Raw genomic sequence first — 13,030 nt, forward strand, 5'->3', positions numbered from 1 at the left:
TTTTATACCCTTCTAAACAGAACTCTACCAAACATGCTTAATAAACTAATTCCATGGTAGTTTTATATTCCTTTTGCCAATTTTCCATTTGTATAAGAAAAAAATACCATGTTTCCAGTTGTTAGGGTCAGATATAGTCTTTCTAGTCTTGTCAAACAAGTTTCACAGTCACTCTATATTTTAAGATTCCTTCAGCCTTATTTCAGCCCGACCACTTTTCAACATTTTCACAGCATTAATTACTTCCTTTTCATCCATTTTTCTTGGATGCTAAGAACTGTAGCATTTATTTGAATTCTACTCATTAATGTATCATTATTTAAATACAACTCTCTGAAATTCCCATTCCAGTATTCCCTCACTTCAGTTTATTTCAGAATCATGTCATCACTTTTATGTTTAGTTCACTTCATTCAGTAGAAGTTCCTTTTATAGTTCTTTTCAATCACTTCCAGTTTTTAATTTCCATCATCAAAATCACACTGAATTTAGATGCCTCTTTTAGTCTTCGCAGGATTGCATTTAAGTTTCTTGCTATTTTTGATTATATTCTTTCAACTATGTTTTTCTCTATGTATATGCATTATACAATATCCTTTCCTCATATTTGTCTTTTCCACCATTTTTACTTATTAATTCTATCAAGCAGTCTTAATTCTACAGAATTCTTTTCTTACTCTTCAAGTAGCTTTTATATCTTCTCTCTTTTCTTTCACTTGCTATTTATTCTTTGGCGGAATGAACATAATATATTTTCATACATGACCTGTATTAAACAGTTATCCATTCTTAACCACCATGACACTAAAATGACTAAAATTACATAACAAAGCAAAGTCCAATTTACTTGAATCACAATATCTCTCAAAAATACATAAAGGAGAGATTTTGCATTCTGAGGCATATTTTGTCATTTTTCCATACCCCTCACACTCAGAATGTACAAGTCTGGAACTTGTACATTCTCTCCTTACCACCATACTATTTTAATTATAATTTCTTAATTATAGAAGTATTTTATGCTTGATTTTTTTATCATTCAGTATGGCAGTATTATGTTCAACAAAACTCAGGTGTGAAGAGATTAAAAGAGAAAGCAATGGCATAATTCGGTAGAAAATACATAAATAAAGCACGAGCAGCAAAGTATTCGTTTATTGCCTTAAGATAGAGAATGAGCTAAACTGCTGGGTAGAACTTCATAATTTGGGCATTGCAGGACAAGAAACAATGGATGGAAACTAATCAAGGAGACAAGCAACCTAGAACTATGGAGATATTTCCTGACAGTGAGAATAATTAAGCAGTGGAACAACTTGCCTTCAGAAGTTGTGGATATTCCAACACTGGAGATTTTTAAGAAGAAATTGAACCATTTGTCTGAAATGTCATAACAGGGGTTAGGACTAGGAAACCTCCAAGGTCCCTTCCAACTCTATTATTCTGCTACTTAAAATACTTGGCTTCAAGTCCTTGTGTGGTACACTTCTTAAGATGGTTTCTTATATAATAATGACATAGGGCAGGGATATTGTTTTATTTTTCCTATCCTAAATGTTATAAATCTAAAAACAACAATCTCTTAGAATAGAATTCTTTATTGGCCAAGTGTGATTGGACACACAAGGAATTTGTCTTTGGTGCATAAGCTCTCAGTGTACATAAAAGATATAAGTGATAAATCATGATCATAATCATAATCATCATAAATACATTCATCATGAATCATATGATACAACACCTAGTGATAGTCATAGGACACTAAATAAGCAATAAAAAATAATAAGCAATAAAAAATAAAAATCTTGAATTGACCCTGGAAATAAATTAAAAAGTATATTGCCTAAGACAAGAATGGAAGACTTTGGGATATTTGGGAGTTGTACTTTACACATTTTTAGGGACGCAGTGTTTCAGTGGCAAAGACGCTGAGCTTGTCGATCAGAAAGGTTGGCAGTTTGGTGGTTCAAATCCCTAGCACCACGTAACAGGGTGAGCTCCCGTTACTTCTATCAGCTTCTGACAACCTAGCAGTTCAAAAGCATGTAAAAATGCAATTAGAAAAATAGAGACCACTTTGGTGGGAAGGTTACAGCATTCCATGTATCTTCGGCATTTAGTCATGCCAGCCACATGACCACAGAGACGTCTTCGGACAGCGCTGGCTCTTCAGCTTTGTACGGAGATGAGCACCGGCCCCTAAAGCCAGAAATGATTAGCACGTATGTGCAAGGGGAACCTTTACCTTTAGGAAGTCCAGTCAGGGACAAGGATTCTTAGTTCTAAATAAACCCCATCTTTGAAACCAGTCTGTTACCTTAGGAAATATTTTGCTTAAAAAGTTTTTTTCTGTGTTTTCATTTCTTCACATAAATGTTAAGCCTTTTTGCAGATATCATTATGAATCTCATGTTGTGAAGAGAAACAGAAAAGCTGAACAATCTCCGCAGGTAGCTGTGGTCATTGGTTTTCCCCCCTCAAATTTGTTTGAGAAGGCCAAGAATGCCACAGCAATTTATACCTTGTCACAATTTTGTACCTAATTGTTTATTCTTTTTGGAAAAATAGTCCAATAATCACTGTTTAAGAAAATCTGATTCCAATACAGCACTTTGTCACTCAAAAATCTCAACTAAGACATAACCAGCCTTTAACTATAATAGACAAATGAGGATTCCTTGAGAGCAGAAATCGGTTTTGTATGTGTAAAATGGTCTTCCTCCTTTATTTATTATATTCTCATTTTACTTCCCTTGTTATGGAGAATTTGGCAAATTTGGCCCAATTTCCAATAAGCAATAAGCCAAATGAAATTCCTGTATGTTATTTCTGTGCTCTGTCTAGACAGGGGAGATGAACCAGACTTGTAAAAACACCACATAGGCCAGATAGGATATGTGGCAAGTCTTGCTTTTATAAAATTACCAAGGTTATAATGGCTTGTTAGTTACTTGGTTACCTATTAAGTTAACTGCTTCCTTTCCTTTAGAATATCAAAGCAGCACATACTGTAAAGTGGCATTAATTTTAGATACTTTCATGGAGTACAGTGTTAAAATAGACTACAATTACATTTTTCTCTGTTACATAAAGTTGACTAATAAGGAGACAACAACACTATCTATGATTCCATAGGTTTCTTGCCATGAAAAAATGTGCCTAAAATTTAAATTAAAAAAGCCCATTAATATACATCCAACAAAATTAAATGCTATCTCTGCCTTGTTAAAAGTAATCTCTGAATAAGGAATAGCTGAAATTGTAGAAGCGTTCAGAAAAAAATACATTCAAAATGTATCCATTTGCAAGGAAAGGAAATTAGAAAATGAAAAAATCAATTGAAGACCCTTCTAAAGATGTCTCACTTACTTGGATATAAAGATGGTAGACTCAAAAGTCCATTTTCTTTTTTGTTCCTGAGAGTATAACAAACATTTTTATGTGATTGTTTAATGCTGTATTCTGCAGGAAAAAACCTTCTGCAACAAACATGTGCACTGCATTCAGAAATAGTGTTATAATTTTATATACGTTAATAATTTCTACTTCCAAAGATTTAGAAACTGACTTTTTTCATCTGTACAGAACATTGAAAAAAATCTCATGGGGTCTATCCAAAATTCTTAGAGAACAACTTCTGGTTGACTTTGTTATACTGAAATAATATATTTAGATCTTATCTCATCACAGAACAATTCTAGTGTGGCATGAGTGCTAGTGGATTATATATAAGAAATGTATTCAAAGTTTTAAAACTCTATTGCTGTAGGCCAGGAGTGTCAAACTCAAGGCCCCGGGGCTGGATCCAGCCCACGGGGTGCTTAGATCTGGCCCACGGGGCTGTCCTGGAAACAGGGAAGGACCGACCTGCAGTGCCTCTGCCAGCAAAAATGGAGCTTGGGAGAGCCACACGCAGCCATCGCAAGCTCTGTTTTTGCTAGTAGAGGGTTGCAGGAGGCCATTGCAGCCAAAAATGGAACTCAGGAGCCTGTTTTCTCTGGTAGAATCCTCTGGCCACCACAGGTACCCCCAACTCGAATGATATCAAGCTGGTGACACCCACTGTGGCCAAGCCCATCCCGGCCCCCTGATGTGACCCTCAATGAAATCAAGGTTGACATCCTTGCTGTAGGCAATGAAAGTTTAAATGAAGTTTTTAATATAAATCTGTAATGAGTATTAAGTTTGAAATTTGAGAAATTGTCAGAAGAGGAAGAATCAGAAAAAAAAAAATTGGAATTAGAAGATTCAATTGACTATTACCGTAAACGTATTCTTTGGGTTTATTTCTCCTAGATCTTTCAAGCCTGATTTTGTTCTCATCCGTCAGCACGCTTACAGTATGGCCTTAGGAGAAGACTTTCGCAGCCTTATCATTGGCCTCCAATATGGTGGGGTCCACAGTGTCAATTCACTTTTCTCTATCTACAATTTCTGCAGCAAACCTTGGGTGGTAGGTGATTTTTTTAAATATCCTCACATAAAATAAAAAGGGAGTTCTTTAGGTACACAAAGGAATTTGAAAGTCAACTTTTAGTGCAAAATATTTTTAAAAAACTTAAATCAAATTCTTTATCTTTAGCAGTAATGAAGATTTCAGTAAATAATACAGTTATACAATTTCTCAGCTGTTTAATCCATCTCAGCACAAAATGTCTCATTTCATCAGTTCTAGAAAATCCCTTTCTTCATCTTTAATAACATTGTCTATCCTGAAAGGGAATAATGTATAGCTGGGAATTAAGTCAAAAATATTTTTAGGGTATATGTTTTGTTTTGCTTTTTTTGGAAAGCTCTATTTTGAGGTTCTTTTTTAATTCTGGGAAATTCTAAATTGCTACCTCCATCACCCTATCTCAGGTTGTTTTCTTTACTAAAGAAAGCAGCTAAAGAACTGTCATCATAATAGTTTAAAAACTATAGAAATACACAGTAGTTATTTCTGCATGAATTCATTTTATTGGAAACATATAGTATTCAAATTCCTTGTCAAAGAAAGGACAGTAGCTAAAGTAAAAATATAAATGTGTAGAATGGCATTGCATAAAATCTGCAGAGGAAGAGGAAGATGACCTTGAGGAAGATATGCAAGCTCTGTTACTAAAGCAACAAAGGGCAAAACATATTATAAATCCACAAGGACAGAAAATATGCAGAAGAGGCCCAGGCAGATGTTTTCCTAATTCACAGGAGTATAAGAAGGTGGAGAAAGTACAACACAATCACATTTTCGGATTCCACTATTATAGCCACTCTCATTAAAAATAATTCATATGTACACAGAAAGGGTCTTCGTATGTGTGAAGGGCAGTAGTGGGATTCAATTTTTTTTACTATCAGTTCTATGGGCACTCAGTTCTATGGGCACTCAGAGGTGGTATTTGCCAGTTTTCTGAACTACTCAAAATTTCCGCTACTGGTTCTCCAGAACTGGTCAGAACCTGCTGAATATCACCTCTAGTGAAGGGTATATTTTTAAAGAGGTAAGATTAGGACATATATCTGTATTTATTCCTCCTGTTTTTCACTCTGTTTGATGGGTCTCTATAAGTCATCTAAGTCACGGGTGTCAAATTCGCCATGTCACTTGCCGTCACATGACATATCACAACGTTTTCATTTCACAGAGCTTGGGTGGGCATGGCCTGCACATGACATATCTGCCCCACAGAACTCCAGTTTGACAGTCCTAATCTAAGTCATCCAAGAGAGCCTAAACACCATAATCACTGAGTTGAACATCACCTGACTGAGATGTGCTGACAACCTCACTACCCCGTTTGTTGTTAAACAAATCACTGTGGTTGTTAAGTAAAACATCACATAACCAAGATTTATGGTTTTACTTCTGCCTTCTCTATTAACTCTGCTTGTTGCAAGCCAATTGCAAAGCACACAAGTGGCAATCATGTGACCATGGGCTGCTGCACATGTATGGGCCATTGAGGAATGAGGCATTCAGAGGCTCTGAAACCTAACACTCTTCATCTAATTCTTTGGATTCAAGATCTGAGTAGTGGTGCAGTGGTTAGAATGTAGTATTGCATGCTAATTCTGCTGGCCGCTGACTGCCAGCAGTTTGGCTCGATCTTGACCAGCTCGAGGTTGATTCAGTTTTCCCTCTTTCTGAGGTCGGTAAAATAAGGACCCAGATAATTGAGGGCAATATGCTGATTCTGTAAACCACTTAGAGAGGGCTGTAAAGCACTGTGAAGCTATATATAAGTCTAAGTGCTATTGCTATCTCATCACTTTTACTTGTATTATTTAGTTGTATGCTGGGACAGATACACTGAGCCTGTATTTCAATTTATTTTATTTTATTTATTCCATTAATTTAACTAATCAAATTCAATTTGATTCAATCCTTATCTTCCCCACTTTACATAGGGTGGCCTTGGCATATCTAAGACCATGTGCAATTGCTTATGCCACCCACCCATCCAGATTGAACACTCTTGCTTTCTCTATATATTTTAAACAAATTCAGAGCAGAGATATAAACATATATAATTACAGAGGTCATCTGTCAAGACTCCAACTAATGAAACCAAGCAAATCAGAACTCTGAGAATAGAATCCTCCTCAGAGATCTTCTTTATAACGTATTGGCACTCCTTCCCCGACCTTATCCATTGCTAGTAGAGATGACCTTGGTTCCCATGAGAAAGCTCTCTGTTGTGTCTAGTGAGGCATTCCAACCTCCTTCCCCGCTTCTCCCTCTGTGTGGCAACTGAGGAACAGAAAAATGGCTGCTGCCAGGTTTGATTCAAAGTTGACATCATCTTTGTGCTGGCATGCACACATACACGTTATGTATGTATGTGTTACAAAACTGAAATTTACAGATTATAAAATTAAATGCTGCATATTGTAATTCTACTAACCAGATATGCAAACATGGGACTCAGAACCTAGAAGATTGAAGAAAGATTTGTTCAAATTAGTGTCAGTGTTCTATGTCAGAAAATAAAGCAATGATCACTAAAATCTTCCTGTGTTAATTTTTAATTTACGTGCTTTTTAAGAACATTTCAATGTTCATGAATATTGAAGACACAATTCTAATTGAATATTTTATTTAAGGCCTGTATCTATACATTAATCCCCAAACTTCTAGATATTTTATCATTTCTGATATATAGACTTGATTTAGACATGAAAAAAACAAAACAAAACAAAACAGAATAAAACCCCTTCGATACTTCAGTAGGTTACAATTCCCACTATATGCAATAAATTCTGTTTATTTTCCTTTATTGTATTCTAATTAGGGTAAAAATATTATCTATAAAATACTGAATTCTTTGTTGCACTTCCAATAAAATAATAACCATTAAAGCTTATATAGATCATCACCATGAAATATATTTCGTATCGAGTCGTCACCCTCTTGTGGGCATATTGTTAATGTGGATAGGATTGATATAGAACATATTGATGAAATTATCATTTATAATAATGTGTTCCTATGAATGAGCAATCATGCAGAAATCTGAACTATTTTAACTCCTTATTTCTCTTTTATTAAGCAAAAATAAGCTACAGAACTGCATATTTGCTAATCTATGTGAATATGGACTTTAGTTGGGGGGAGCTTGCTTTGATTTATATACTGTTTCATTAACATAGATAAAACAAGATTTTTGGCTTTGTTTTGTAATCAGATATTTCAGTTAGTTGTGAGAAGAGCCAGTCACTCACCCTCAGTACTAAAAAAGGAAGCAGTGGCAAACCACTTCTGAAACCTTGCCAAGAAAACTGCAGTGACTTGTTCAGGCAGTCTCCAGAAGTAAACACTGATTTGAAGAGACATGCACACAAAATCTTCTCTGTAATGACACGTGCCATTCCTAAAGATCACTATATAATTTTAAGATATCTTGCTATATCATTTCTGCATCTCTTTAGGTACACAGAAGATGAGCACTTTAATTTTCCAGCAAGGATAAAGCTCTGTGCAAAATATAATCCAAAATATAGTTAACTTCTTCCCATTATGTACTTGCAACCAGAGGCTGATCTGAAGTAAGCGCCTAAGCCAGAGGTGGTATTCAGCAGGTTCTGACCAATTCTGGAGAACCAGTAGCGGAAATTTTGAGTAGTCCGGAGAACTGGCAAATACCACCTCTGACTGGAGATTTTACAGTACCCTTCCCCTGCCACGCCTGCCAAGCTACGCCCACAGAACTGGTAGTAAAAAACTGTAGTGTGCTAGGCCCCTCAGCATGGACAACTCAAAGGCAGCTATAGTGATAAACAGTCGGTAGAGATTTCAGACTGGGATTGGAGAAATAGCAATCATATCATTTGCATAAACAGAAGATGGATGTTAGATGTTTGCTTGTTTAAACACAAAACCTGACATAATTTTAAGATTGTGTTATGTACGTGCAGGCATGTAACCAAAAGGATTTTCAGCAAGCATTATTATTGTTATTAATGTGTAGTTACAGAATGTATGATTGACAATCATACATTAACAAATATTTTGGATGAAACATGAGGCATCTGAGACATAACTCTTCATGTTTATTTGTATTTGATGTTTGTCCATTTTACAATATTGTTCCCAAGTGATTCCTCTTCTTCTTTTTTCCCTCCCTTCCTTCCTCCCTTCCTTTCTAGTTCTCTCAGCTAATTAAGATTGTCAACTCATTGGGTCCAGAGAAGTTTCCTCTTGTAGAACAAACATTCTTCCCAAGCCATAAGCAGATGGTAAGTAACTTGGTTTCTTTGTTTCAATGGTACAATGTTTTGCAAAAGGAACTGAGATTGCATAAATCACTATCCTACAGAGGCAGAGTCATGCCCCTTCATGGAAATGTTCATTCCACTTCCTTCTCATCAATAACTTTTATATACTTTCAGGCCTGGTTTATGATAGCCCTAATCTTCCCCAATATTTAGTTTCGTTATGGTTGCCAGTGCACACTCTTGATCAATGACTTATTATACTGTAATATAAAACAACACATTTCTCAGTATTATAAGGAAATATTGTTGCTGGCCACTGAGAAGAATGCAAGTGTAATGCAAGGACAGAGGATTATTAGGTTTCCCAGAAGCTTGACTACAATGTTGAACTTATGGATGTGGCAATGCATTGCCATATCTCCTGAATGATATCAGCATGTTATGTGGAACACATTAAATACAGATGTTGGTTGCTATGTTGGACTGTAAAGTTCTTATCTGAGCAAATTCAACATTCAGTCTGACACACGTGTGTGTGTGTGTGTGTGTGTGTGTGTGTACACAGAGAAAGAGACAGTGGGGGGAGCTAGGAAATAAGGAACTAAAGTACAGGATAACTTTATAATATATTTAAGGTTGTAACACTCCTGCAATGTCCATATTACTCACTGAAGCAAATTTGAAAATTGTCACTCACTGGCTCCCTTTGCAAAATTATTTGCAAAGTCCAATTTTCTTTTCTCATTATACAAAAAAAGAGTTCTTTACCAGTATTCCTCAAGTTTTGACCACTTGTTCAAATAGCATTCAAAATTACAACAGCACTTGAATGAGGGACATCTGCAACCAGTTAATGAAATTGCAGCCGTTGCCGTACCACTATGGTTACAGGATTGTTAAGTGTCCAGCTCGCAATTATATCACAGTGAACCACATTATAGTCATTTGTGACTTTTCCTGAAAACACAATGGGGAAGCAGTGAGAAGGTCCAAAGTCATTCCCATAGGTTGCTCCCAAGAAGTTGAAAGTTGCCTCTACTTCTTCCACATTTCCCTTCCTATGGTCAGTCAGTGTAGAGAAAAAAATTTCTTTGAAACAATGACCTAACCATTAATACTAATGGTCTAGTATGTTATTAAAAAAGATTGAGAATGTATCAAAATCTTTAAAAGGTTGTTTTGACTCATTCTATACAGAATTAGGCATAATAATCAGCAATATTATGAGAAGCAGCATTTCAACTTGTCTCTTTTGTGTTGACTTTTCATCTCATCTCTTTTGGGGGGGAGGCTGGTAGCCCTCCACCTCGGAGAGACTGCTGGACTTGGGGGGGACAGGGGACATATATTGGGCTCAACTGTCCGAAGGAAGTTGTGGGAGCACCATCACTTGAGACTTTCAAGCCTCCCATCTGTCAGAAATGGTGTAGGGTCTTCTGCTTGGGCAGGGGGTCGCACTAGATGACCTTACAAGGTCCCTTCCAACTCTGATTATCTGTTATCTCTTATCTGATTGATAGCTATTACCAGTTTGTATTACCATGTTGCTCAGAATGAATAATAGGCATGGGTAGATAATATTAGTAATATTACATGGTGCAAGAATAGAAGGACCGAGTATTGGAAATACTGAGACTTTATTTAATTTTTCTTACTTTTCCCAGTGGCTTCCACAGAATCCAATTTCATTAAAATAACAAAATAAGAATTGTAACCTCTGCCCCTTTTGTGCATGGATGAGATGTCATGATGAATATACAAGGGAAGCTTGCATAGCAGCAGATCAATGCTTCATTTGGAATTATCTTGACCCTCCCAATTATTTCCTGCTATCTCCAAATTCTCTTAAATTGATTGTCATGTTAACTGGATATGAAAGAGCAGGGGTGTCAAACTCAATTTCATTGAGGACCACATCAAGATTGTGTTTGACCTCAGGGGGATGGGGTGGGTGTGGCCACTCAACATCACTCACGTCAGGAGTGCAGGTGGTTGCCTGAGCACTCTGTTGGTGAAAACAGGCTCCCGAGCTCCGTTTTCAGCTGCAACAGCCTCCTGCAACCCTCTGCCAGTGAAAACAGAGCTTGGGAGGGCTGCATATGACCCATTTTCACTGGTAGAGGCACCATGGGCCAGTTCTTTGCTGTTTCCAGAGCGGCCTCATGGGCCAGATCTAAGCACCTTGCAGACCGAATCCAGCCCCTGGGCCTTAAGTTTGATACCCCTGTGATTAACATTGCTATATTTAAGCTTAAAACAGTAAATCAAAAATATTAAATAACGTTTTAGTTTAAGTCTTCAACAAAAATCTATTGGCTATATTTTAAAAAAACATACATTTAAACTTTTTTAAAACACTAAAGGGTTGTCAAATCCACCTACATATATTTAGGTGAATTCATATAAAACATAAATATTTTAGAGTCAGGCATTTCTGGGCAATGAAATGTATACCCTTATTCAAGAAGCAAAATATGTTGTTTTCTATTTTTGTCTCAATAAGGAAAATAACATGCAATGAAACAAAAATGTATAAAAATGTTCCTTCCTTGGAATTATTTATTTACATTGTTCCAGGACTTCCTTCTTTTATTGCTTGAGTCCATTCATAATTTGCCCTCGTACTGGGCTATCAATGGTAATGCTGTTAAGCAGGTTTTCCATTTTAAGTATTTAGGTATTCAATTTCAGAACACTGGTGCTTGGACTAGACATCGAACCCAGGTGCTGAATTCGGCCTCCTGTAGTCACCAGCAGATTTTAAGATTTTTTTATACCCAAGGAGGCCAGTTTATTCCTTCTGCTCTGCGTATTTACAAAGCCAGAACTTTGGATCAAACTCTTTATGGAATTCCCATATGGATATGAGGCTACAATGATTGTATTGAAAGAACCCAGGCTGTCTTTCTTAGAAACTTCTGGGTCTTCCTCCTTGTGTTGGCTTTGCTCCGATGTACCTGGAACTGGGCACTCGATCAGTCGAATGTATGGCGTGGATTAACACCTTTAAATGGTGGTTTCGGGTGCTCTTTCTGGCAGCTACCTCTCTGTGGCATTTGCTCTCATATTTCTCGTTGGGAGAGGGAGCTGATGAAGAAATTACACCGGCTAGGTTTTATGGGGGATGCCCTGGGAGATTATGGCCTTAAAGATGCCCAATTTAGGGTAGTCCAACGGCTTGTGGACATTGACTTGCAATATCTATGAGCCAGAGCGAACAAAACTTGCTCCCCTCTGATCTTCAGCCAATTTAATAATTACGGACTGAGGATGGCTTCCTATTTTTACACTCTAACCATTCCCAAGTATAGAAGAGCTTCCTCCCTAGCTCGCTTTAATGTCTTGCCCTCAGCACTACTGGATGGGCAATTTAAGAGGCTCCCGATTAATGAGCGGCTATGCCCCTGTGACAGAGCTGAGGTTGAAACTGTGGAGCATGTCCTTTTATATTGCCCTATGTATAACGCAGACAGATCTAAGTTACTGTCTCTCCTTGAAACAGACCCTTCTAGACCCAATGTTAGTAATTTGTTCTTATATTGTCTAGGGGATGGCTCCTCATACATCACTTCTCATGTTTCCAATTTTTTTTTTTAAGAGCTGTAACCATCAGAGGAGAACACTGTAATTCTCCTTAGTCAAGTTTTTGGTGACCAATTGTTCATGACTAATTTTCCCATGTCCTTCTTTTGTTGTACTTGTGTTTTGGTCTGTGACCGCAAAAAAGTATTATTATTATAATTTGCCCTTGTAAATTTCAGGAATACAAATCCGTAAAAATTACATGCTCTTGATTCCGTCAGTGCTACATTAGGGAAATGGTTTAATTTAGGATCCATACATCTTTTTAGATTACTGTTAGAGTGGAATTTCACTCTGGGATATACTGTACTAACTAAAGTAACTTTTAAGAACTTGTTTTAAATACCTATAATTTTTCAGGAACTCTGAATAAGGCAAATACCAAAGCTATTTTTTTCCTCTATAGAAACTTTATGTTAGCATCTACAAGAGTGACTAAATAAAAGTTCAAGATGTATTGCTTTGGCCAGGAATATGCAAATATTTTCAACCTGAAAAGTTCCATCCTTAAAACATTTTGAATGCTTGGAACTGAATAATACTAGAACAAAATACTTGTTTTTAAGTGACACCAGTTTAAATGTTCTGAACACAATGGTTGGGCTGCTCTATGTAGCCTACTTCAGCCTACTGAGCAACAGAAACAAATCACGATCTTGCTACTAATGGTTGGGTTGATAAGAAACTGAGTGTGGAGAAAATAGTTATATTCATCCACATTGCCAGATAGAAGACCACTTGCAACAGCATA

At 36.7% G+C, this 13,030-nt stretch overlaps 1 protein-coding gene across 1 annotated transcript in view; it reads left to right on the forward strand.

Moving 5' to 3' along the window:
• The window catches only part of SYN3 (synapsin III), a 200,136-nt gene that overhangs the window by 44,776 nt on the left and 142,330 nt on the right, over nucleotides 1-13,030 (forward strand). The window contains exons 5-6 of the mRNA XM_026694961.2: nucleotides 4,297-4,453; nucleotides 8,629-8,718. Coding sequence (XP_026550746.2) covers nucleotides 4,297-4,453; nucleotides 8,629-8,718 — 247 coding nt within the window. The remainder of the gene's footprint in view (nucleotides 1-4,296; nucleotides 4,454-8,628; nucleotides 8,719-13,030) is intronic.

Source organism: Notechis scutatus, chromosome 6 (genome assembly GCF_049901735.1).
Source record: "Notechis scutatus isolate UNSWTSFEM ecotype Mainland chromosome 6, rNotScu1.2, whole genome shotgun sequence".
Lineage (NCBI taxonomy): Eukaryota > Metazoa > Chordata > Lepidosauria > Squamata > Elapidae > Notechis > Notechis scutatus.